The sequence below is a fragment of the Varanus komodoensis genome, unplaced genomic scaffold (assembly GCF_004798865.1).
Source record: "Varanus komodoensis strain SLA01 unplaced genomic scaffold, ASM479886v1 scaffold102, whole genome shotgun sequence".
NCBI classification, from domain to species: Eukaryota; Metazoa; Chordata; class Lepidosauria; order Squamata; family Varanidae; genus Varanus; species Varanus komodoensis.
In genome coordinates this window covers 1,303,829-1,329,237 of record NW_025335279.1, presented here as the reverse complement: position 1 = coordinate 1,329,237, position 25,409 = coordinate 1,303,829, and the positions used below count along the sequence as shown (strand labels likewise).

At 48.4% G+C, this 25,409-nt stretch overlaps 2 protein-coding genes across 2 annotated transcripts in view; one reads left to right on the top strand and one right to left on the bottom strand.

The window, feature by feature from the left end:
* Window positions 1–4,828: 4,828 nt before the first annotated feature.
* LOC123017821 (E3 ubiquitin-protein ligase TRIM7-like) lies at window positions 4,829–18,433 on the top strand. Its single transcript, XM_044419409.1, has 6 exons — window positions 4,829–5,242; window positions 9,347–9,442; window positions 9,687–9,917; window positions 11,400–11,422; window positions 11,860–11,972; window positions 17,874–18,433. Exons 1-6 carry the CDS (start codon window positions 4,829–4,831, stop codon window positions 18,431–18,433), a joined length of 1,437 nt encoding a protein of 478 aa, XP_044275344.1.
* Window positions 18,434–24,586: 6,153 nt separating this feature from the next.
* LOC123017819 (E3 ubiquitin-protein ligase TRIM7-like) overlaps window positions 24,587–25,409 on the bottom strand; it is a 28,857-nt gene continuing 28,034 nt past the window's right edge. The window contains exon 13 of the mRNA XM_044419408.1: window positions 24,587–25,276. Coding sequence (XP_044275343.1) covers window positions 24,759–25,276 — 518 coding nt within the window. The 3' untranslated portion in view covers window positions 24,587–24,758. The remainder of the gene's footprint in view (window positions 25,277–25,409) is intronic.

The following is a 25,409-nucleotide window of genomic DNA, read 5'->3' as shown; positions in this document are numbered from 1 at the left end:
ATATTGTTATTTTATAAGAGGCGCGCCTGAAATAAAGGGATCTTATATAGGACCCTTTTGTGGGGCAGGGCAGTCAACCTTGTGTCCTCCAGGTGTTTTGGTTGCACTTCCTATAAGCCCCAACAGGCATGGCCAATGTCACAGATGTCAGATCAATAGTCCAGAAACATCTGGAAGGTGCCAGGTAACTTCACCTGATAGCTCAGTTTTTACCCTGCTCAGCCGGAAGCCCTGCCCTTCCTTGCGCTGAACCTGCCTGCAGAGCCTTGGACTTTATACTTCAGACTTGCAATTCGGAAATGATAAAGAAGTGTCTCAAGCCACTCTTTTGCTCCAAAACAGCAAAAGGCACAGGCAGCGACAACTTGAGCACCAGGGAGCCACTTCCAAGGGGACCTGCTCTTGGTTGTAACCTCGCCTCTCTCTGCCCATGAAGAATAAGAAATTCACAGTCTCCCAATGAAGGAGAGTCTCCTCCTTGACTTCACAGAGCCCAGTCATGATTTCAGCTTGACACACCTAGCAGGTAACTCTTCCGGGATGGTTGGGGGGGGTGATGGATTGAGAAGAGGAGCCCTTCTGGTGCTGACCGCACGGCTGTGCTTGGGGCTCTCTCCCTCTGTCCCTGACATCTGCCCCACAGCAAGAACAGGGATCAGCTGGGCTGCGCAGACAAGCAAAAAGAGGGAGCGTGGTCTGGGACTTGCGGAGCTGGTGGTTGTTTGTGTGAAGCCCTAGATTGGTGTGGGCAGAACATAAATCTCCAGGTGTTTGGAACTTGCCTCCCAGAAATGGCTGCCAGCATGGCCAGTGGTGTCTGGGATGCTCCAAAACATCTGGAGACCTACTTCCTGTTCACTCCAACCTAAATCCTGCAGATTTTGAGGCTGTCCCGTGGCAGCAAGTGGTGCCATCAGCCCGTATAGGCCCTGAACTGCCCTCTCTCCATTCATTCTCTCTGTGTGAGTCTCCCTCTTGGCCCCTTGGGCTTTCTCTCTATCTAAAGCTGCCTAGTTATCACAGAAAGATGACCATCCTGTTCAGTTGAGCACTATTCACTAGTATTCTCTCATTGCTTGTTCCTCTCTTAATTCTTCCTTTTTTGTAATAAAATACCTTGAGTATTGTGCTCACAAGTCTATATTAGAAATTCTAAGGACTAGCTTGTCAATTTCACACTCAGGTGCCCTTTTTACTGCCAAAGTGTACCATGAGTTCGGGTTAAAGGCCTTGACACATTTTAAATAACGGGGGGGTTTCCCCCTTTTATCTGAACTTCAAGAGGGAGGGAGTTCAGTATTTAGAAAAAGATGCAGGGGAAGCACCCATTTGTCCCAACAGCTTGGACCCAGTGAAATTTCACACATGCACATACAAAGCTGCTTTTTCTAGCAGGAGGAAAAGCACTAGCGAAAACTTCCCTCCGGGTTCAAATTTAGCTTTGGGGGCGGGGGGGAATTATCAATACTGAACTGCAGGGAAAGCATAAATCCCTCCCTTCCCATGTGACACATTCCTGATTCTGAGCACATCAGAACAAGATTAAAAAGCACAAGGGGTTACCTTGACTTTGGCACGAATTGATATCCACTCAGCGAAAGAATTTTCCTGAACAGTACAAGAAGGAAAAAGGACTTTCTCTCTAACGGCTTTCTACATGTGTCTTCCTCAGCCCAGAGAGTCACTCAGTGCCTGTGACATGTGAAGACCCTTTAATTTTCTTGTGGTGTTATTACTATTTTGAAAATCTTACTGTCCAATCTTCTGGCTGTTTTTACGCTACCCTTTCAACTGTTGATTTAGGGATGTTAATTGCATTTTTATGATTCCATGTTTCATGGCAAACTTCCCTGAAAACATATAGCAGTGCACTGCAGAAATCTAATCAGAGGCAAAACATATTGATACGCGTATGAATACAGTCACTGTAGAATGGCAGCTGTGCACCGATTTGATCTCTGTAGGGAGAGGTTGCTACAGGAGGCTCCGATTTTCAGCAGGATGCAAGTTGTGGAGATTCTGGTAGGATTTTGCTGGGGCCTCCTTCACCTGCTGCATTTGATGAAGGAAGCCCAGCAAGTCTTAACAAGAAGAGTGGAGCTGAATGGAGGTGGGGCCAATCACACTGAGAGCCAGTGTGGTGTAGTGGTGAAGAGCATGGGACTGGGACTCAGACGATCTGGGTTCTAGTCCCCGCTCGGCCATGGAGCCCACTGGGTGACTTTGGGCCAGTCATAGACTTTCAGCCCAACCTACCTCACAGGGTTGTTGTTGTGGGGATAAGATGGAGAAGGAGAATGATGGAAGCTGCCTTGAGCCCTTTGAAGGAAATAGGCAGGATATAAATCGAAAAATACATAAATACATAAAAATACTTGGGTCCCTACAAGGAAGCCCTGCAGTGCAGGCCACCTCAGCTGAGCGTTCCAGCCACTTCCTCCCCTCCCGTGCCCCCACTTGACAGCCCGCCTGCTCATTCCCCGCACTTTGCCATTTCCTGAGTGATTCCTTCTCTGCGGCTGTTAAAAAGCACTCTTTCCTTTCTGTTGGAAGAGAAAAATATTCCAGGCATGCAGAGTTCTTTTTAAAACTTTATTGCAATGAAGGGAACAGAAAGGCACAGTTTCCTTCCCGTTGTTCTGTTCACTTGAGCACATGTTCACACACTCCTTTTGAACCCTGCTCGGGCAGCTTGTTCCCTCCTCCTTTCCCCTAATTGGCTAATAGGGTACTGAGAGGTTACCCTCTTTCCGCCCGCCTCCTCCGCGCTGCCCCAACACCGGCCCTTCTTCCCAATCCAGCCCGGCCCCTGGTGGGCTACAATAGGCTCACTTTGCTCTGCCCAGCTTGTCAATCGTGCTTATTTGTAAGCGGGAAGCCACTTAGTCAATATCGAGCCGTTTTGCCTACATGCTGGCTCTCTCGCACTCAGTGTGCCGCCCCTCTTCTTTTCTTGTTGAAAAGGGAGTTTCCTCGCTCCTCCTTTCTTTCTCTTTTATTCCCCTTGTTCCAAATCACCTTCCCCCCCACGCCTTCCTATCAGCGGCCACTGAGCAAGGGCCCCTCCAGAGACGGGGATGCCTTCCTCCGTTTCCATTTTAGATCTATGGACTGGTCCCCCTTTGCCTCTAAGCTCCTCCATGCTGTTTTTGACCAACCCAGGTGTTTTCAACACAGAGTCGCAACGGTATGTGTCCCTGGGGTCTTATAGGGATCCTGTGGTAAAAAGCCCTTCTAGGGGTTTTGTAGAAGTTCTTGGGCTTCTGAATGCACAGGGTTACCCCAAATCCGCCATTGTTCCCCTCTTACTGTGGTGGGTGCCCCTTGGGCTCCAGCACGGCGAGCCCAGGAAGACTCATGCTGGAAACAGCACGGACTGCTGACGTGCTCACCGTGGCTGAAATAAAACATGGGGGTTGTGGCACGTACTGGACCCCACTGTGAATATTCAAACATGGTGCCTGACCATGACATCTGAACCCAGGGCAGGGTGACTCGTTGCTGCGGTTAGCAAAGCAGACCATGGGTGGCGGGTGGTTTGCTAACCAGGACAACAACCCACCCTCACTGACCTGGGACATCCTTGTCGTGCGTGTGCACTCGGGTGAGGTTCCCAGGCGCACATGGGAGATGGAGGGCTTTGGTGGGAATGACAGCTTAGACCCAGAGGAGGGGGAGTGCAGAGCTGACCCAGCCGTAGCTCGGAGTGCTCACTCTGATATTGGAGTTGTTGAGACTAGCAAACCCCCGTTGAGCCAGCTCTGGGTCCGAGCACTTCGAGGACAACCACTGAGCCCCCCTCCCTCTTGACTGTGGGAAGGAAGCTGGCGGAGAACAAGCCGGGCAGGGGTTCTCGGGAGGAGAACTTGACACCGCTGGAGATGCGGACACAAGGGCCCATCAACACACCCGCCGGCTGGACCAGTCAGGGGCTCAATGGGAAGAGAGTCAGCGTGCCCACTTCTCCCTCCAGAGACTGGCCCCGAAGGGTTCATAAGCCTTTGGGTGAAGTGGGGCAGAGCGAGGGGTCAACTTTCCACCTGGTGTGCGTGTTTTGAGGCTTGTGAATACGTTGCTTTCTGTAAGGAATAAAGCCTCTCCCAGTAATTGCTGGCGTGCCTGTCTCGTCTAGCTCACGACAGTCATGATAATCCTGTGGCTGGGACATTCGCCACGGTGGGCACCATGCAGCACAGCCACCGTGCCTGCATTCATGCAGATCAGCCCCCTGGTTATTGTTCACAGCTGGAATATCCTGGATTCCCTCTTCCTTTCCTCAGGACAAGAGTGAAAGCGGCCCATGGAACACACTGGCAAAATACATGGATTTCCAGTAGCACATCCAGTAGTACATCCACCCAGAAATCAAACAGCAGCAAAACCAGGAATCTTCCTCTGTTTAATCAACATCCAAAAAGTGGTTTACAACATCAATCTTAAATGACAAAGAATCCAAACTTAAGAGTTTTAAATGCTGAAAAAAGGTCATCTCTTGTCAAAGAGATACAAAACCAAAAGATGAACCCCACTTTTAAACATTGAGAACCAGAGAACTGCAGAAGCGCCTTTTATCCTGAGAAGTTCCATGCAATGAATGTTTTGTTTATCTTTCTTGTTTATATTGCGTTCCAGACAGTGGGCGCTTCAGTGGAAGGATCCTTGGTGACAGGGACTGCAAAATACACTTGCTCTCTCATAGGACGGATTTTAAGAGGTGTATTTTCTGATAGTCTGATTATCCAACAGGCAGTTTTCCTCCTCTAGCTAATTCTTATGGCTTTCCTCCTACAGCTGCCTCTTCAGCAGAGCCACGCAGAATCCACCTGCTATGGCCACAGCTTCTGCATTCACAGAAGTGCAACAGGATACTACATGCTCCATCTGCCTGGATTATCTGAAGGTCCCCGTGACTGTGGACTGTGGCCACAACTTCTGTCACAGCTGCATCACAGGCTACTGTTCGTCCTGGGAACAGATGGGGGAGGACCCGACCTGTCCCAATTGCAGAAACTCCATCTGGAAAGAGAACTTCCGGCCGAACTGGCAGCTGGCAAATATCGTAGAAAAAATTAAACTCCTGCAGCAAAAGCAGAAAAACGCAGACCTGTGTGAGAAACACAAGGAAAGGCTGGACCTGTTTTGCAAGGAAGATGATAAGCTGGTCTGCTGGAAGTGCAGGCGCTCCCCAGTGCATAAAGCACACACCGTGCTTCCCAAGGAAGAGGCTACTGAGGAATACAAGGTAAGAAAGCGTCAGGAGCTTTAGTGCTGGAGTCCCTTCAATTACTTGCATTTAGTTACTTGTTATTTTGCAGTATGTGCCCTTCCCTTATTCTGCCTGAAGAGCAACCCGCACAACCGAAGATTTTCTGCATGCATTGAGATCTCAGCTCTGCACAAAGAGCCCTTCCTTTCCTGCTTTTCCTCCACACACTCTCGAGCTGGAGCTTTGCTCGAGCAGAATGGCAGAAGACGGCTGTAATTCCCCATCGTGCCTGAACTGTTTGTTTCCCTCGATCTAAGAAAGGGAAGCGTTCTGAAAAAAACAGAAGAGAAACTGGAGGATCTCAGTGACTTCTAAAGCAGTCCCACAAGCTGAGCAAGGAATCCCGCCACGAATGTCCGAGCAAGGAATCCTGAGCAATGAATCACGCCAGGAATTCCTTACGCAGAAGAGCCCCAGTGGGGTTCCAGTCTCCTTGTGCCAGCAGCAAATTGCTCCCTGGTCCCCTGAGCTGAATGTTTGGGTTGAGTCCTTTCAGCTCTCTCTCATCTCTGAGGGTGTGACAGCTTCCAGGCCCCATCAGCAGAATGGCATCAGGAACACGACTCGTCCGTCCGTAAGGGCTCTTTGGAAGAGCACTTCATGGCTTGTCCAGCAGGTAATCTGCATCCACCACCCACATGCAGCCGCTTCAGAAATTGCCCGAGCCACCTGGCAACTCCTGCCAGACCTGCAGAACCTTCTGTGAGCTCTGCCCGGACCTCTTGCTGCACCACACCTGTATGCGCCCCCGCATCATGTGCGCTTGTGCATGACCAAGAGCACTAACAGAAGTATCACTTCCAAATCGTGAGACGTAGTAGTTCCCCTGTACTCCTCACTAGTCAGACCTCACCTGGAATACTGTGTCCAGTTCTGGACACCACAATTTAAGAAAGATGCAGGAAAATTAGAAGGGGTCCAGTGGAGGGCTGGGTTTGGAAACTCTGTCCTGTGAGGAGAGACTGAGGGAACTGGGCATGTTCAGTCTTGAGAAGAGAAGACTGAGGGCAGGCATGATATCCCTCTTTAACTACCCCAAAGGCAGTCACAAAGAGGAAGGTCAAGATCTCTTCTTGCTGATGCCAGAGTGTAGCACACGGAAGAATCAATTCAAGCTGTGACAACCCAGATTCAGACTGGGCATCAGGAAAAGCTTCCTCACTTTCAGAGCAATACGACAGGGTGAAACCAGCTGCCTGGAGAGCTGGTGGGCTGTCCCACAGTAGAGACATCCAAAAAGAAACTGGGCAGACATCTGAGTGGGATGGTATAAACTAGTGTCCTGCAACAGCAGGGGGCTGGACTTGATGGCCTTCATGGCCCCTTCCAACTCTGCTATTCTGTGAAGAGAAGAGAACCCCCCAGGCCTCTGTTTGGCAGCATCTTGCCACCTCCCCTGCAGGGTAAGAGGATTCCAGAGATGCCCCATACTCGCTGACTGCCCCCTTACTCTTGCAGGATGGGGAAGATTGGGTGAGGGAGCTCATCCGAGAGAGTGCCCCCAAAGGCACCACCCCACCAGGAAATCCCATGGGAGAGGAGCTCCAGGGTCAGCATAGCCCATTGGCTTGGCTTCCTATCAATTCTCTGCAGTACAAGAGGGCATTGATTGATTGATGTATATCTTGTCCCATTAGCCAAAAGGCTCTCTGGGCATTTCCCGGAGGGAGGGAGGGCTGAGCCAAACCAGGGCCCATGGTAAAGCATCCTGGGAGCCTGTCCCCAGCACACCCTCCCTCGCAGTGCTATAGTGGAATCCATTATAGAAAGCAATATGTAGTATTTAATAAAACATTATATTTTTATACTAACCAATAGCTGAAGCTCACCTAACAGTGTATGATTGATAAAATACAATATTATATTTTTTTAAAAGGGAAAACATCCTAAAAATTTCACTAGGGGTTTAAAATGGAATTTTAAACAACATGAACAACTACGATTCATAAAACAGCTGGCAACATCCCACCTCTGTTAAATGGCTCAGCACAGAAGGCAGTCTTAACCTGGCACTGAAAAAATAGCAGAGTTGGTGCTAGGTAGACCTCAGTGAGGAAATCATTCCATGATGTGGGGGTCAACACAGAGAAGGCCCTCTCCTTTGCGGCTACCAGCACAGCCTACCTCAGAAGTGGCAGTTGGAGGAAGGCCTCAGATGCTGATGTCGTATCTAGGTAGACTGTGGTTGGGAATGGCAATCCATCCATTGCCCTGGTCTCATGGAGGATCTGATAGGTTAAAATCATTGGGTTCAGAAGCTTGTAGGCAGCCAGTGCAAGCCAGCCGGAATTGGTGTGATACAATCTGACCAGCTGATCCTTGTTATTAGTCTGACCGTCGCATTTCCCACAAGCTGCATCTTCCAAACTGTCTTCAAGGGAAGCCCCACATAGATTGCCTTGCAGTAGCCTAGCTTAGAGATTACCAGAGCATAGATCACTGATAGCAGGCTATCTCTGTCCAGATAGGGACATAGCTGAGCTACCATCCAAAGCTAGTAGAAGCTGCTCTGAGCCACTGAAGCTACCTGAGCCTCAAGTGATAAAGATAGCACAAGCAACGAAACTGCTTCTTCAAAGGGAATGCAACTCACATGAGTTTAACAACTAGACCAAACTGTGCTCTGCAAATCTCACCTGATTCTGTCGCTAGAACATTTTGAGTCCAAGCCCTGACAGATGCAAAAGATGTTGCCCTGGAAGTACCTTGCGAACACATTCCAGCAGGCTTGCGATGGCCCCAAGATGTCCTTCAGGCCAGGATCTAATAGGCCCTGGACAATCCCAGAGAGTGCCACTGGGTAGCAAGGAGAAGGTTGAATGGGAGTTGTCAGATATTGCTTCTTTGCTGCTCTCACTGCCTCCAAATATATTCGACTGTGAGCACATGCCAGGACTCGACTAGGAGTGCGCCAGGTATCCCCTGGGCATGTCCTCCATCTGCACCACACTGTCTCCTGGGGCGAGGCCACAGAGTCCCGCCACTGTGAGCCCCTGAGCTCCAGTTCCCATGTGCCCAAGCACTTCATGGGGGCCCTCAAGCTCGTATGCTTGAGTTCTCGGGAAGACCTGAAAAGACTAAACCTGTTTGTGGACTGCATGGTGGGGAGGCAGCTTACTTAGGGGAGGGAGGGCCTGAAGCTTCCAAGCCCTCAGAGCTGCAGGACAGGATCCACCAGCTTCCATTTAATGCGTCGTCTTCACCCCTTCATGGTTAGTCTGCACAATCTCTTTAATGACCCATTTGAAAATATTGGGACAAAGGGGAGCTCTGTCATGGAGAAGCACTGGACACAAGGGGTCCAGGCCAGGCGCAGTTCGCCCATTTATGCACAACAAGAATGTATTTTATTCTCAGGAAGGAAGTTTGATCACGGCAAAACGGTAATTCACCAGAAAGTCCCCTTTCATACCTCTGCTGCCCAGGTCGCGATGACAGTTGCCCGCTGGATTGAAATTCCCACCACAAGCACTGACGGGCACATTCAAATGCAGGCGACTCCTGCGCTCGCCTGGGAGGCTGGGCTACCTGGAGGATGGGCTGGGAGCTTCGCTGGGAGATCGCTCCACCCCAGCTTGTGTGTGATACTCCAGTTTACTTTGACAGTGCTTGGGACACGACCAGCCTGCCAGGCTTAACGCTGGCCAGCCAGGTGTGTCCCACAGAAGCAGGGCGTAGAAAGCAGGTTTTCCGCAAGAGGTGGCGTGTTGAAAGCCGTGGCGAAAGCTGTCCCGATCACCTGCCGTCTGGTTCTGGGTCCTTAGCAGGAGCCGTGGGGAACCATCCCCTCTGTTCTTCCGGTGCTTGGGAAGGCCTTGGGTTCTATGGAAGGAACGTGTTTGCCTGGGCCAGTGGAAGGCAATTCCACTAAAAGCAATTACATGGAAACGAGGCGTGGAGATGTGGTGAGGTGCACTGGCCTGGCTTCCACCCCATCTCAGCAAGCATCAAAAGTGGGCTTCAGAAGTGGTGACTTGCAGGCTGCAAGAGTGAAGCGCACATCTGGGAACAGCCAACTTGTTCAACTCCTGTTTTCTGCTTTCTCAGTGAACCAAATATGACTGTTTTTCCCCTCTTCAGGATCTGCTGCATTGTCAGCTGGAGAGTCTCAAGAAGGAGAAAAGAAAAGTTAAAGAACATAAAGCAGAGGCAAAACGGGAAAGCCAGGAGTTGCTCGTAAGTATCCAGAGTATTTTGAAGTGAACAAGTTCTTCAACCGATACGAGTGAGAAAGTAATGGAAAATGTAGAGGCAGAGTATGTATTCTTGTTCTAATTGGAACTACTTCACCCATTATAGCAAATGTTCGTGGAAGGCCATGCTTGTCCTTGAGTACATTTCGGAAGAGGGGCCCCGTTGCTGACGTTTGGGGACTGTTTCTCCCTTTTCCACACACTGTTCTCTCCTGAACATTTTGCAGAGGCAAATAAAAGCAGAATCGGAAAAAACAGTGGATCAGTTGAGAAAAGTGCGGCACTTTTTGGAAGAACAAGAGAAGTTTTGGCTGGCCCAGGTGGAAGAGGTGGAGAAGAGGATTAGAAGGGAAAGGGAGGCGTACCTGGCCACGCTCTCCGGAGAACTCTCCTCTCTTGAGCAGATCATCAAGGACATGGAAAAGAAGAGTAGGCAGCCAGAGAGTGAACTCCTGAAGGTACGACAGTGGCCGTGTTCACGCATAACGGTAAATGGTACCGTTATGGAGTTACCACCGTGACATGGCGTCTCACCTGTCTTCCCCCGTTTGCGTGGTGACTGCTCACAAGTCGTTTCCACAGGCCCCACTCTTCCCTCCAGATTGTGGCATGTGGCCCATCTGCCCCTGTGGCTGGAAATCCATCCCAGCTTGTACCACTCCTGCCTGCCCCACCCACCTCTCCTGCACTGCCCCACAGGCTCCCCTATTCATTCATTCATTCATTCATTCATTCATTCATTCATCAAAGTTTTTATATGCCGTCCCCTTACTATATAGCCTCAGGATGGATCACAGAAATAAAGAAATACAAAACAAATAACAATTACAATTAAAACCCGGAAACACACTGGCTGCACCGTTAAAACCTATAAATATTAAACATTATTAAAATATTGTTTGAATAAAAAGGACTTGGCCTGGCGCCGAAAAACAAATAACGATGGCGCCAGGCGGACCTCTCTGGGGAGCGTGTTCCATAAGTGGGGCGCCACTGCAGAGAAGGCCCTCCTCCGGGTACTTTGCCTCCTGATGTTCTATTGTATTTCAATGTATTTTATTGTGTTGTAAGCCGCCCCGAGGCTTCGGCAAGGGGCGGCATAGAAATGTTATAATAATAATATAATAATAATAATAATAATAATAATAATAATATCTCATGGAAGGCTCCCAGAGGAGAGCCTCTGCTGCCGATCTCAAGGGGCGGGAGGGCAAATATGGGCGGGAGGGCTGTGCTTAGAATGAAAGGGACGTATCAAACATACCCCCTAGGCATGACCACAGCCAGCCAGCACCTCCTCCCTCACTTCATGTGTGCCCGGCTGCCCCCCCCACCCCGGGCACAGGACTCACGCGTGCCGCTGCCCTCCTCGCCCAGCAGCTCAGTGCATGGGAGGGCAGGCCAAGGTGCCAAGAATGGAGGCCGTCCTCCTTGCCGGAGACTCTTTCCCAAGGACGCCCCCCTGGACCCCTGCCCAGGAAACTCCAGTGGCAGGCTGCCGGGAGGGGGCGACGGCTCGTGGGGAGCTCCCTGGATTGCTGGGGACAGAGTGGGAGCGGGGCAGAGGATGGAGACCAGGCAGGAGTGCCCCGTGGGCCCTGCCACGGGAGGAGCTCCCTGTCTCCCCTGCCAGCATGTGCTCTCTGGGCCAGGCACACCTCACCTGCCTCACTCCCTTTCATTCTAAGCACAGCCTTCCTGCACGCCAAAGGCTTGTCCTTTGAAGGGCACATCAGCCCTTCCCTCTGGTGCAATTCTAGAACCTAGGCAAGTCCTCTTCTGCCCCATTCCAGGGGACGAGATCCCTTTTCCTCGGTCCTGGGGTGGAGGATTTGGGGCGGCACCGTCACCCATTGAGCATGCGGTGGCCGGAGAGCATCTCCACAGAGCGATGTGCCCCAGGCCCTGAGCACCCTCTTTCTCTTGCTTTCCCTCCACAGGATCCGAAAGGCACTTTGCAACGGTAAGCGGATCCCTTTGCTTTCCACTTGTGCGGAGAAGGGTCTGGATGGCAGGGAAGAAATGTGGTCCCCCCGGCTGCTGAGCAGAAAACAGAGCTAGGTCTCTCACATCTCGGAGGGAGGGAGGGAGGGAGGGAGGCTGACCTGCTTCTGAAAATGTCCCACCTCTGTTCTTCATGCCATCCAATACACACAGTTGAAGAATCTTCTTTGCCCGCAAAGCACACATCACTAACTATAACTAAGCACAAACACAGCACCTGAACTACCCTATTCGCTCCAAGCCACCCCACTTGTGTGGTTGCTGAAGGGTTCAATTTGGTCTTGCCCTCGCGAAACATTGCCTGCTCCTGTTCTAAGCCTTTTGCGGTTTTCACCTGCTCTTTTTGCCAATACAGTTTTGAAAGGGTGGAAAGTCACCTTTGTTTATCTCCAACAGGAGTAAAAAGACCTTGGAGAATTCAGTGGCTGTCCCTCTACAGCTGAAGTTCAGGATCTCTGACTTCTGCGATATAAATTACTTTGTGGAGGGAGCCATCAAGCAATTCAAAGGTACTGAAGCATGGCTGTGTGGATTTTACAGAGGGCATCAGATCTCTGTTTGGGAGTAATTCTGGCAGGTCTTGATTTGATTTAATCTATTTTATTGAATTTAGCTGTGGATACAATAGAGGTAATTGCAGAATTTCCGATTTGACAACCTGTGTGAGTGAGTGTGTGTGTGTGCTGAGCGGAAAATGAGCCAGGCTGAGCGGAAGCCTGCAGATGCTCATGGAACAAAGGTTGCACAGCCACCTTGGACCAGGTCATGATGCCATCCCTAGCAGGCCCGGGGGAACCCCTGCAGCACCTCGAGAGAGAGCTGGAGGGGATCCTTCTTCTAGAGGTGACCCTGAGGGAGGAGGTTTCACGCACACCATCCTTGCCCCTCTGCAAACTCCCAGAACGCTACAACCAACATCGGCGGCTTCCCTCCGACACCCACCTCTGAGGCAGGGAACAAGGAGGAGAACCTTCTCGTTGATGGTCCCGTAATTATGCAATGCTCTCCCACAGAGCCCCACTTGGCTCCGACATTGTCGTGTGGAATCAGGTTAAGACTGCCCTCTATTCCCAGACATTTACCAGCATAGGATGGGACATGCCGTCTATTTCAACAGGCCTCATTTGTACAGAAATTGTTGTAATTGTTTCACATTTGCTAGATCATAATTAACACTGTGTTTATTTTATTCCTTTAAAAATTGCATTAGCATTTTATTATTATCCGTTCTACTACTGAACATGTGTTATGAGTTCTGAACTGCCCAGAGAGCTTTGGCTATTGGATGGCAGAGCAATAAACGAACAGCAGTCTTGTATCCCCAGCAGCAAGATGACTTAGGCAAACCCTTAATAGGAGAAATGGTGGCACCCGGAAGACGTGGAAGAAGAGTGTTTTGCTGAATAAAACCTAAGCTGAGATCCACTGACGCTTCAGATAGAAATGCTAAAATAACAATCCATGGATTAGGTAGAATAAATTCAGATCTCTGTTGCATTTCTGCTTAAGTCCTTCTGAGTCCTACTTATCCACTAATAAAACAATGGCGTGTAAGTCAATATGACTGATTACCGAAATAAGTCTTTCCAAGAGCAGAAGAGACACTGAGGCTGTAAAAGCTGCAGGACCAGACCGAGATTCTAACAAGCTTTGCAATTGCAAGTATGGCTAAATTGTATTTGGCATGCAGATCTGAAAATCAGAAAATTCATTAACAACCCCCACTACTTGGTCCAAAATAAAAATCAACAAAGTCATTCTGGCTAAGGGGCAGAGTAGAAATTTAATAAATACATAAATAAATAAAACATTTTCTGACTGATTTTTAGGTCTGGATTGCATCATCAAGTCCATCTCGGATGCAAAAATGGATCAAAATATAATTGACTCAGTAGCATTCTCTACACCTCTCTAGTGGACTCTGAGTAGTAATATCCATTTTAATATGTCATGAGCCCAGTGCTCTCCATAAGGATCAAGACAATACAACTCCAAAACTGACTGAAGTGGAAAATCTAGTCTTAGACGGAAAGACTCCAATTCAGACCAAGTCAACTAATGTTATAAACTGGTATTCTAGCAAGTAAGGTTCAGTATTAGCACAATGGCGGACTGCTTAATTTTGTGCATTTCTTCTTCCCAGATGCCCTGCCACCTCGACTACAGCTACCAAAAGGTACATTTCCAGTGAGGGCCAGCTTCATTGGAGGGATGTGACCTGGCCAGATGTTTCTCTTGGGGTACTTCCTTATGGTGAAACAGTTCCATTCTGCACACTTCATAACCATAAATGTTTTGGCTATGAGTAACCAGCTGCCCCAGTATTGATGTCTGAGCGCTTCTGCGTGCACTGACGGAAGAGACCATGAGTGATGTCACTGGATGCTTCCCCCGTGGGCTTTTGGTGCATCCAAATAAACTTTGCAGGCTGTATCCTTGTATAAAAGTGACTTAAGTCAGTGGGGCTCAGGAACCCACAAAAAGCGGAGCTCTGAATCACTCCACCCCTGCACTTCTGTACATTTGAAGGGGTAAAAGAGCCTTGACTGAACCAGACGTTGGTTCTATGTGCAGAATTTGAATGCAACTTGAAGGCTATCGCGGAAGGTTCTCCGTTCCTGTCTATATTCTCGTGATCCCTTTTTCACAGTCATTTGCAGCGTCTTAAGAAAATGTGGTCCTCTGGTTTCCCTTCTGGTTTTTTAGAGCATTTTCCCAGATTTGGTTTTGTTTTGTTTTTTAGACTGGGGAAAAGGGGATGTGTGTTAATTTCAGAACAGGAAAACGGCACTGTTTCTCCTTGTGTATTTGCACTATGGCAAAGCTCCACCTAGAGGTTATGTAGTGGAAAAGTCAGAAAAGAAAAGCTGCGCAGAGCTCAGATTTCAGTTCTGTGGGGACAGAAAATATTTATTATTTATTTATTTAGAAGGCTTCTATGCCGCCCCATTCGCAGAAGCCTCGGGGCGGCTCACAATATTTAATAAATAAGAACAGTATAAAATAATATAACATGAGTTGACCTGGCCCGAAAAATAAAATAAATAAATAATATTAACAATTAAAATAGCGTTTGAATAAAAAGGTCTTCACCTGGCGCCAAAAAAGAAATAACGACGGTGCCAGGCGAACCTCTCTGGGCAGTGCATTCCATAGATTGGGCGCCACCACAGAGAAAGCCCTCCTCTGAGTACCTACCCTCCTAATTTCTTTCACGGAGGGTTCCCAGAGAAGAGCCTCTCCCGCTGATCTCAAGGGGCGGGCAGGCATATATGGACGTAAGCGCTCCTTCAGGTAACCAGGACCCAAGCCATTAAGGGCTTTATAGGTCATCACCAACATCTTGAATTTGGCCCGGACTTCAATGGGGAGCCAGTGAAGCTGACGGAGAACTGGAGTCATGTGAACATAATGCTCAGTCCCCATCAGCAGCCTAGCAGCTCTATTTTGAACCAATTGAAGTATCCGGACTATCTTCAAGGGCAGTCCCACATAGAGCGCATTACAGAAGTCAAGTCGGGAAGTCACCAACGCGTGTGTCACCGTTGCCAGGCAGTCGTCCTCCAGGTAGGGACACAGCTGATGGATTAGCCAAAGCTGAAAGAAAGCGCTCCTCGCCACCGCTGTCACCTGAGCTTCCAGTGAAAGCTCTGGGTTGAGGAGCACTCCCAAGCTGCGGACCTTGTCCCTAAGAGGGAGTGCAACCCCATTCAGGACTAGGTTCAGGTTCCCTTCCCTGAAGCCCGATCTGCCAACCAACAGGACCTCCATCTTGTCTGGATTGAGCTTCAGTTTATTGGCCCTCATCCAGCCCATTACCTCGGCCAGGCACCGGTTCAGCACAGCCACTGTCTCACCTGGATTGGTGGAAAACGAGAGGTAGAGCTGGGTATCATCAGCGTACTGATGATTCCACAGCCCACACCTCCTGATGACCTCTCCCAGCAGTTTCATGTAGATGTTGAATAGCAAGGGGGACAAAATGGATCCCTGCGGTACTCCATGGCATAAGTGCCATGGCGCAGAGCCATAGTCCCCCAGCACCACCTTCTGGAAACGGCCATTGAAATAGGAGCAGAACCACCGCAAAGCAGTGCCTCCAACTCCCAATCCCGCTAGCCTATCCAGAAGGATACCATGGTCAATGGTATCGAAAGCCGCTGAGAGGTCCAGAAGAACCAACAGGGACGCACTCCCCCTGTCCTTCTCCCTGCACAGGTCATCGTACAGGGTGACCAAGGCAGATTCAGTACCATAAACGGGTCTGAAGCCGGACTGAAAAGGATCCAGATAATCAGTTTCCTCCAAGAGTGCTTGGATTTGTCCTGCCACCACCCGCTCCAACACCTTGCCCAGAAACAGGATGTTGGCCACATCATCTCTTATCTCTGTGAAAGAGATTTTCACGTGCTTTTGACCTGCAGATCATGACGGCATGCAATGGTATGATGCTTTGCAGAAAGCCATATCTGAAGTTTCCAATATAGGTGAGGCAGGAAAACCTGTTTCTTGGGCTGGTCTCATCAAGGCAGCTTCCCTGATTTTGCAGGGTGTGTGGCACGTCAAACCCCTCAGATAGACACAAAAGGTAAATGGTCTGTAGGAGGGAGCTTTTTACTTTTATTCTTCTTTTACGCCACCTCCCCTGCTCCAAAACTGGCATATGTGTGCGTGTTAAATGACAACCCCAGAACAGCATGGAAAAAGCCACCCTCAATTTGGCACCTGCTAATTAAGTAGGAAATTGGGGTGGCTGTTTCTGTCCCCCATCATTGCATTCCTAATGTCTAATTTGGCCTCTTTCCTGTGATTTAGATTCATGACAATGTTATCTGAATTATCTCTTTCCAGGTGCTTTTGGACTACAGCTTCCATCGTCCCTCACCATTGGCTAAGTTGCCAAGGACTGATGGTACATGCAGTACAAAAGCGTCTGAAGGGCCGCATGTTCCCCACCCATCCCCAGTAATCACAGAATGATAATGTCTCCATGTTCTGACCTCAGTTTGGTTCCAGCCGGGAAATGAGGCAATTCACCCTGAATTCCCAAACCCTTGAGCAAGGGCTGTCCCTATAGCAGAAGAGGAGCAGGGTCCCTTGTTTGTGAAGGAAGCGGGGGCAACACCCCTGCAGCATGATGGGTTGTTAGTATTTGCTCCAGAGATATTTATTGCCAATCCTCTTATCGTCTGCCAAGAGCAAAAGCACGGCCAGCCGACTTCTCTGTGCTCACCGGAATGGAGACCTCTTCCTTCCCCTGGAAGCCCCACCTGGCCAATCCCCACAACAGGCATCAAGGGAAGCATCTCCTCACCTGCCCCCTTCTCCACTCCCTTCCCAAGGAGATGGAGCCTTCCAAGTGAGGGCTCCCAGAGGTGCCGATGAGAAGGAGCCCTGAGGCCATTCCATTGGTTTTGCTGGAACAGATTTTCAGCATCAAGAACAAAGACAGTAGAAAATTTGGGGAAACACTAGAAGCTTATGAGTAGGAGATGGTGTCATTTGGATGACCCCCCCCCCACAAAACAAGTCCTCAAATGAGGCAGGAGGATGATGCAATAAAGGCCCAATTGGGGGGCAACACCCAAAGGTCCATTTTGGGACAGGGGTTTTTTTTATGTTTCTTCCTATAAATGGATTGAAGGACAGGAGTAGAAAGATCTGGGCGATCTGAATAAATCAAGAGCAAGCAGTGAATATGATGGAGTGTCAGAAGGAGGACAGCCAAAAGTGTGCGTGGCTTATCAGGAAGATACATAGAAACATAGAAACTGAGTGAGTCAGAAGGGGCCTCCCGGGCCATCTAGTCTGACCCCTGGCTCCAGTTGGCTCCGCTCATGACATGCCCACCATGTGCATGTCCAGCCTATGTTTGAACACCCTCACCGATGGGGCCTCAATGACCTCTTGTGGAAACCAATTCCACACCTTGGGGTCCTGTCAGGAAGTGCTTCCTGGCATGTGAATTGAACCTGGGTTCCCTGAGCTTCACTCCGTTGGAGTGCGTCTTGCCTTCCTCTGCAGGGGAGAGCAGGTCTCTACCCATCTCTATGTGACACCCGCTCACATACCTGTATGTCGCCAACAGATCCTTTGGAGTCTCCTCTTCTCCAGGCTGAAGAGACCCAGTTCCCTCAGTCTCGCCTCATGAAGATGGGAGTGACTTTGGTCCTTCCGGGTGGGCAAGAAAGAAAGAGGGGGGAAATGAGGAGAGGTCTGGGGAAATGGTTTCGGCATCTGTGCTGCTGATTCTCCTTTGAGCACCTCAATTATTTATGCTGCTTCCATATTCACTGATTGCATACTCCACATTCCTGTGGGGTGTTTACGCTTCTGATATCTGTCACTGTCCCAGGGGATTCTGCTCATCTTCCCCTTTCTTCCCCCCGCCCCTTGTTCTCCATCCTCAGCTGCCAATGTGACCCTGAATCCACACACGGCTCATCCCAAACTCGTCCTGTCTGAAGATCGGAAAATCGTGAGGATAGAAGAGAGGCCACAAAAGCTGCCCAACAATCAGGAGAGATTCGACAAACAGCAGTTTGTGCTGGGACAGGAGGGATTTGCAGAAGGAAAACATTTCTGGGAAGTCCATGTGGGAAGTGGGGGAGACTGGGCTGTGGGGGTCGCCCGGAAGTCCATGAGGAGAAAGGGCCGGGTGGAACTATGCCCTGAACAAGGAATCTGGGCTGTCCGGTACTATGCAGGGGCACCGTTGGCTTGGCGACCTGGCCGTTATTTGAAAGGCACGTACTGGGCGGCGCACGCCCCTAATTCCTATTCTCTGTCCGTGAGTGGGGAGCTGAAGAGGATCCAGGTGTGTCTGAGCTGTGATGGGGGGCAGGTGGCCTTTTATGATGCTGACCAAGGTACCCTCATCCACACCTTCTCTGGGGTCTCGTTTTCTGGAGAAACCCTTTTGCCCTTTTTTTATATTTGCAAAAAAGGCTACCTCAGGATTTCTCCGTAAAGCAGCAATGTGAATTCCTCACAGGTCAACCGCTCCAGGCCAGGAAGATCAATTTCAAAATTAAGACAGCCTTAGTCCAGGCCATCTTTTCCTCTTCTACAAAGCACTTTCCCACATGCCTTCAGTCACAAAGCAGAGGAAGTTAGTGGCAAATTTTCTCCCTCTTTCCCCCAGATTTCTCTCCCTCTCTAAGAGAATCACAGTAAACCTGTGAGGTACCTATATCTGCTTCAGTCTGGGAAGATTTCTTTATTTATTCAAGGAAGATTCAAATATTAGAAGATGATGGCACGTGGAAGCAATTCTCACGACTATCAGTGACCTCTGCAAGTGGCCACCAGGAAATAAGCTTTTTACGCAGTCACTGAAGAAGCATAAAGCTCCAGGAAAGGGCTTTAACGTAGACTGGGGAGCTGCCTTGCTTGTTCACTCCCGTATGCTATTCAGATGTATTCCGAAATGATGGAAACTTAGTATAGTAGTCCCACTATTTAAGAAGGGATATTGAGTGGATCCTAGAAATTATAGGCCAATTGTCTGAACTGCTATCCCAGCAAAAATGTACATCTAGCTTCTCCAGAAATGAAGAGGACCGGACTGAACAAAATTCCATCTTACTGAAAGAACAGACAGACTTCAGAAAGGGAAGGCCTGCTAACATTTGACAGTAAAATGCACTGCAAATGCTTTTCAACATCTGCATGAAACCACTGGGAGAGGTCACCTGGAGGTATGGGTTCAGGTGTCACCAATGCACAGATGATGCTCAGCTCTGCCTCTTTTTCATCCAACCCAGGTGAGGCAGTGCCCATTCTGAGCAGTGCCTGAGCTCTGTAATGGACCGGATGAGGGCCAGTAAGCCGAGACTCAATCCGAACAAGATGGGGGTGCTGTTGGTGGGTGCATTGTCCAGTTGGGAGACTGTCAGCTTGTCCTGGACAGGATTGCACTCCCCCTAAAGGACGAGGTTCGTAGTTTGGAGGTGCTCCTTGACACAGAACTGTCACTAGAGTCACAGGTGGACTTGGTGCATAGGAGCAGCTTTTATCAGCTTGGGCTGATTTACCAACTGCTTTCCTATCTGGAGAGGCACAGTTATCCATGCTCTGGTAACCTCACACTTGTGCTATTGTAACATGCTCTATGTGGGGCTGCCTTTGAAAACAGTCTGGAAACTTCAGCGAATTCAGAATAGGGCAGCACGGCTATTGACAGGGACTGGCCCTCTGGATCACATCACTCCAGTCCTCCATCAGTTGCACTGGCTGCCAGTTGAAGTCCAGGCCCAGTTCAGAATGCTTGTTACAACATCTAAAGCCCTAAATGGCTTGAGGGCAGGTTATCTGAACATAAGTTCCTACCCATTCTTCATTACTGTCTGCTAAATTAGTCCTTCTCAGCGAACCACTTCCTGAAGGAGTGAGGGAGGTGAGTTAGGAGAAGGGTCTTTTCTAGAGTGGCACCCTACCAGAGAGGTGCACCTGAGGCATCTTTGTTATCCTTTCAGCACCAGGTGAAAAACTTTTTATTCTCCAGCCATTTTAACTTTTGATCCGCACAGAACTATTTTAATTCCTGGGTTTTATTGTTTGTTGTTGTACCAAGAGTTTAACTTATTGTAGCTGCAATGTCCTTGTTTCGCTATTGTTGTCTGTTTCTGATTTTATTCTCTTTTAATATAACTTTTATTGTATATATTATTTTAGATTGTATACCATCCAGAGAGCCTGTGGGCTACAGGGGAGTATAAAAATGTAATACATATATACATACATACATTCTCTTTTATCTATGGGAACAAGCTAAAATAAAAAGTTGAATGTTGTGTCCAAACTCTGAACAGACCCTTAAGTTACAGGGATTCTGGCTCATGTCAAACAATTATGATACTGCAGAAGACACCTGTGTGGCCAGTTCTGGCTTCTGCAGCAGAAATCTGGGGCTTTGCTGATAACAACACAACTGAAAGGGTCCAAAATAGCTTCTTAGGCTCAGTTTTAAGTGTGTCAAGATCCACACCAGTTCACATAGAAGCAAATTTTGAACACAAGCAAATGTCAAACTGATCCATTTTAATCTGTTCTACTACTGGTATTAATTGGATCAAAGGAGTAACACCAGACTCCCTAAGAAATGTGTGGATGAGCAGATATCCAGGGCCTGGAGAAAATCTTGGTTTTAGGACTTTTCAAAATTGCTAAGGTTTTGTCCCAGTGATGAAGCATCTCTACACCAGCAATGAAACTTCAGAACAGAAGTGAGTTAAAGGTTAGTGCTGTTTACTCATGTTATGTAAGTGCCATTTACTCGTGCTGTTATTAAATGACCTCGAGCAATCCTTCAGAACTCATTTCAACTCCCAAGTTACCAAGTGAAGTCAAAAGAAAAGCAGAACAAAAGCACTAAATATGAGAAATGTGCTCCTTTATGTAAGTTCAGCTGGGAGCGAAATCCCAGAAGGGGAAATCCTGTAGGAACCTAAGAGATCTTGCAGCCCAGCTCTGTAGAGATTCTTGAGTGCTAAAGGATGACGTCTCAAAGCCCCAGGAAAAAGGCCTCCCCATGCGTCAGCACCCATGAAAGTCGAGCAACAGGGTAAGCAGGCCAGGTCCATCCATTCTTCTCTGTCTTCTACTAGTAAGTAACATTAAAGGAATTCCCCACCTTCTCCAATAAGGTACTTCATTTTCCAGAATAAACCCAATAACAACTCCATTGATAGTAATATAATAGGCTGGGTGGAAGGCCAACAGGGGTGTGGGAGCACTGAATGCCACAGGGATGACTCTGTGATGGCTGGACAGAAGTTAGTGCCTGTCTCCTTGGCGCAACCCGCTCCTGGTTCTCCTTGGTGCCACACGCTCCTGGTTCTTGGGGTAACATGCTCCAGGCTCAGAAAGAGCAAATTTGTTCCCTTCTTTGCTGAAAGACCTTGTTGACCTGCAGAAGCTGAGATATGGACAAGAACTTCTGGGGCCTAGTAGTGGTGCCCAGTTCCAAGCCGAGAGTTCCCTTGTTGTCTTAGCCAGCAGGGTTCTCGGGGGGAAATGATGCCTTAGAAGGGACCCATTCCGCAAAAGGTGAATGCAAATGTCCCGCCATGCTGAAGGTGTTCCTTGGGAGCCGGGACTTGCATCCTGGAAGAGTCAATCCGATACACAGCTGGATTTGTGAAGGATACATGATAAATTTGGTGCAAGGGGCGCAAATATCCTGCACCATCTAGATGGCTTTGTAGAGGGTGCTGGGGTGGAAGCAGTGATTGTCAACCAGAAGGACTCTGAAGGTGCTTCTCTACGAAATGCTTCCAGCTCCACCTACACAGCTGCTTAGGTAAATGAAGCTTAGAAATCTTAGTGTGTGAAGGAGATGGTGCTGTAGAAGAGACTCAGATATGTCAGGAACTGGGAAATGTTTTGGAACAAGCCAGATCTTTGCAAGAGTGATAGGCGGTCCTTGAACCAGAATGGAATCAGACTACTGCAGCTTGTCAGAAAAAGGGTGGTAGAGCTGTTTTAAATTGAATTCTGGGGGATAGCCTACTGGGAAACATCTGGATCAAGTTGAAGCATCATGATTTCTCTCCCCTTTTCTTTTTACTTTGCCTTTCCCCCCTTCCCTAGCTTGTAGGCTTGCTCAGTCACTACTCTGTGACTTTTTGGCTTGCTTTCTCTTCCTGTCTGCTGAACAGGAGTATGAAACCTGGTAGGGTGGAGGGAACAACTCGGACATGCTTGACTCTGGATGCGGTTGCACTTGTGTCTTGTTTGAGGGGTCCCTCAGGATAGCTGGTTGTGTGAATATGATGCTGGAAGAGATGGGCTTTAGGCCAGTGCTTTTCCACCTTTTTACAGTTGGGGACTGGCAAAAACAGGAAAATTATTTTGGGGGCCACTGAGGCAGAGCAAAAGCATTATATACATTATATAGTATTTTGTGTATTGGTTTTTAAAAATCACACCAAAAATGAAAATTCTCTAAAATAACCAGAACCCAAGCAGTAAAAATGCAAATAAAAGAATAAAATATTGAAATTAAATGTAATCAAATACAACTGAAATTTTTAGAGCAAAATTTAGTTCAAATACAGCTAGTGTGAAATCTGTTGATGCTTCTTTTCAAGAATACGTGATCAAAATTTTACAATAGCAAAATGAAAAATCAATACAAACACCTCTACGATACTCAGAGCAAATACAAATTCAAATACAGTATCAACAGCAGAGCAACACAAAATCAAAGAAAGTTACTTAATAAAATCATATTTATAGTGTCAAATAACGAAAAACAACTAACCTCACCCACTCAAACCCCCAGACACACCAGCACAGATTGGCTAAGGTAACACACTCAACACGACCCTGCTCCAACATTTCCCCTACCACAACACAGCAGGAAAAGACCTGGCTCCCAGCTGGCTCCGGCTGAGCTCTCCCTTCCCTCCCTGGCCTGCCATGAGCAGGATGCAGCTGTTTCACGAACCGGCAGGAAATTTTTGGGAGACCGGTCCCAGTTTGTGGCCCGGCAGATGAAAACCACTGCTTTAAACAATACTGACAATACAGTGGCCTTCCAAATTCGCTTCTGCATCTAACCCATGGCGTTTGGCAAGCGTTTTCTTTTAGAGAAGGAAAAACCTGGCATTTAATTGTGAAACCAAAGGAAAGTAGAATTTCCTCTTGTTTATCTGCCCCATTCTGCTTTCCTTTAGTGCCACTTAATTAATTAATTAATTATATTTAATTATATATATTTCTATACCACCCATAGCCGAAGCTCTCTGGGTGGTTCACAACACTGAAGTCCCCCATCCAGATTCCAACCAGGCCCGACCCTGCTTAGCTTCCAAGATGAGGCGTGACCAGGCCCTTCAGGCTACATGGAAGCAGCCCTTAGAGGTTATGTAGTGGAAAAGCAGGAAAGGAAATGTTCCTCGTGTAGTGCTCGTATCTCAGATTTGTGACAAAACTGAAAGTAGATACAGGGGATCAGCAGCCATTAACAGCCTTGTGTAGACAAGCTCGTAGTGACTATGACTGGAAAAGGTGGCAGAGGAAGAGAGCCACTGGATTCATACATAACCATCCAGATTTTATTCAGTGCGGATCTAGATAACATCTTCTACTTCCCTTCCATTTTTTCCATCTGTTTTTCCCTTGGGGAAAAGCCAACAAGGGGAAAAAAAGATGAAATGGCTGCCCAGTGCATTGTAACCATTAGTGCCAGGAGCCCTCCACTGGGAAGCACCCCCAGACTTCCCTAAAAGGAGGCTTTTCACCCACCACTTTACTGAGACTTCCATTTCCAGATTCTTTACATGATTAAGATTGGCTCTTTTCGGGTGTTTTTTCCTTCCCTGAGGGTTTTTTTTTTTTTTTTGGCCTTTCTGTATGTTCCATCATACAACCACAAGGTGGCACTGTGCTATAGTAGACTTGTGCTAAAACCCCAGGGTCTCCTAGAGCGACTGCTGAATAATACCACATTTTCTCAATCTAAAATCCACGGAAATGGTTGGAAAGCACAGGGGAAGCCCCGGAGGGTGACAATCTTGTGTAAAGCACCTAAAAACAACCAGGAGGGAGGAGTTGTGAGCATACAATTCCCATATCATGCTGGTCCTATATCGCTTATACTGGCTGCCAATTGAAATCCAGACCCAATTTAAGGTGTTGGTAATAACCTATAAGGCCCTAACAGCTTGGGTCCTGTTTGTAGTATGTTAGCTTTGTAGTATGTTTTTATTTAAATAAAAAATTTCAACCTAACAGCTTGGGTCCTGGACACCTGGCTGAAGGAGCCTTCTTCCCTATGTGCCAGCCTGCCCCTTGAGATCAGAGGCAGAGGCCCTTCTCCGGGAACCCTCTGAAGGAAATCAGGAGGGCAGTCACTCGGAGAAGGGCCTTTTCAGTGGTGGCGCCCCGACTGTGGAATTCGCTCCTCAGGGAGGTTTGCCTGGTACTGGCGCTCTATTCCTTTCGATGCCAGGCGAAGACGACCTTTTTATTTTCCCAGTATTTTAATAATTAATCTGGTTTTATTCTTTTTATTACTATTTTAGACGGAGTATACCCTTCCTTCCTTCCTTCCTTCCTTCCTTCCTTCCTTCCGTCCTTCCGTCCTTCCGTCCTCCCTCCCTCCCTCCCTCCCTCCCTTCCCATTTATGTTGTCGTCGCTATGGGTTCTGTTTATTTTTTTTGGTTTGTGCTCTGTAAGCCATCCAGAGACTTTTTTAGTCATTGGGATGACATACAAAAACCTTAAATAAAATGAATAAAATACAACGCCTCATGAGGAAAAGCTTTCTGAGGGTGGCTTAGCTGCCTTACGGGCAGATTCTGAGCTGCGCATTTTTGATCACATAGAAGTAGGGGTGCAGGGCCTCCCCAAAGGATGAGCCCACCGGAAAGGTGTAGAGGTGATCTCCTGTGTCAGCATTGAAAAAGCACACCTGACTCTCAGCACAGTTCAGATTGACTCTAATCCGCCTGAGGTCGCCGCTCAAGGGGAGAAGAGGATCGAGAGGAGGATCAATACTCCGGTACTGACCATTCCACCTCCCCACGGCCCAGATCCCTTCGTCTGGAGCAAATTCCACGGGGCCTTTCCGCCTCACAGACTTCCGAGCTACCCCCACGGCCCATATTCCCTCCCTCCCCACCGTGACTTCCCAGAAGTGTCTCCCTGCTGCGAATCCCTCGCGGCCCAGCACAAAAGGACGGACGTCGAACCTCTCCGGATTCTTGGGCAAATCTTGGCAGCTGACTCCCCAGCTGATGCTTTTACAGTCCTTGGACAGGATGAGCTGGGGATGAGCAGTGATTGGATCCAGGGTCACATTTGCTGTTGAGAAGCGGGTGAAAAGAGGAAAGAGACGACAAGCAGGATCGACCAGGAGCATGACCTCCACGTACCACAGAATCTGTCTTAGCCCTAAAAGCAGGACTGCAAATGGGGTGCAGGGATGGAACCTTAT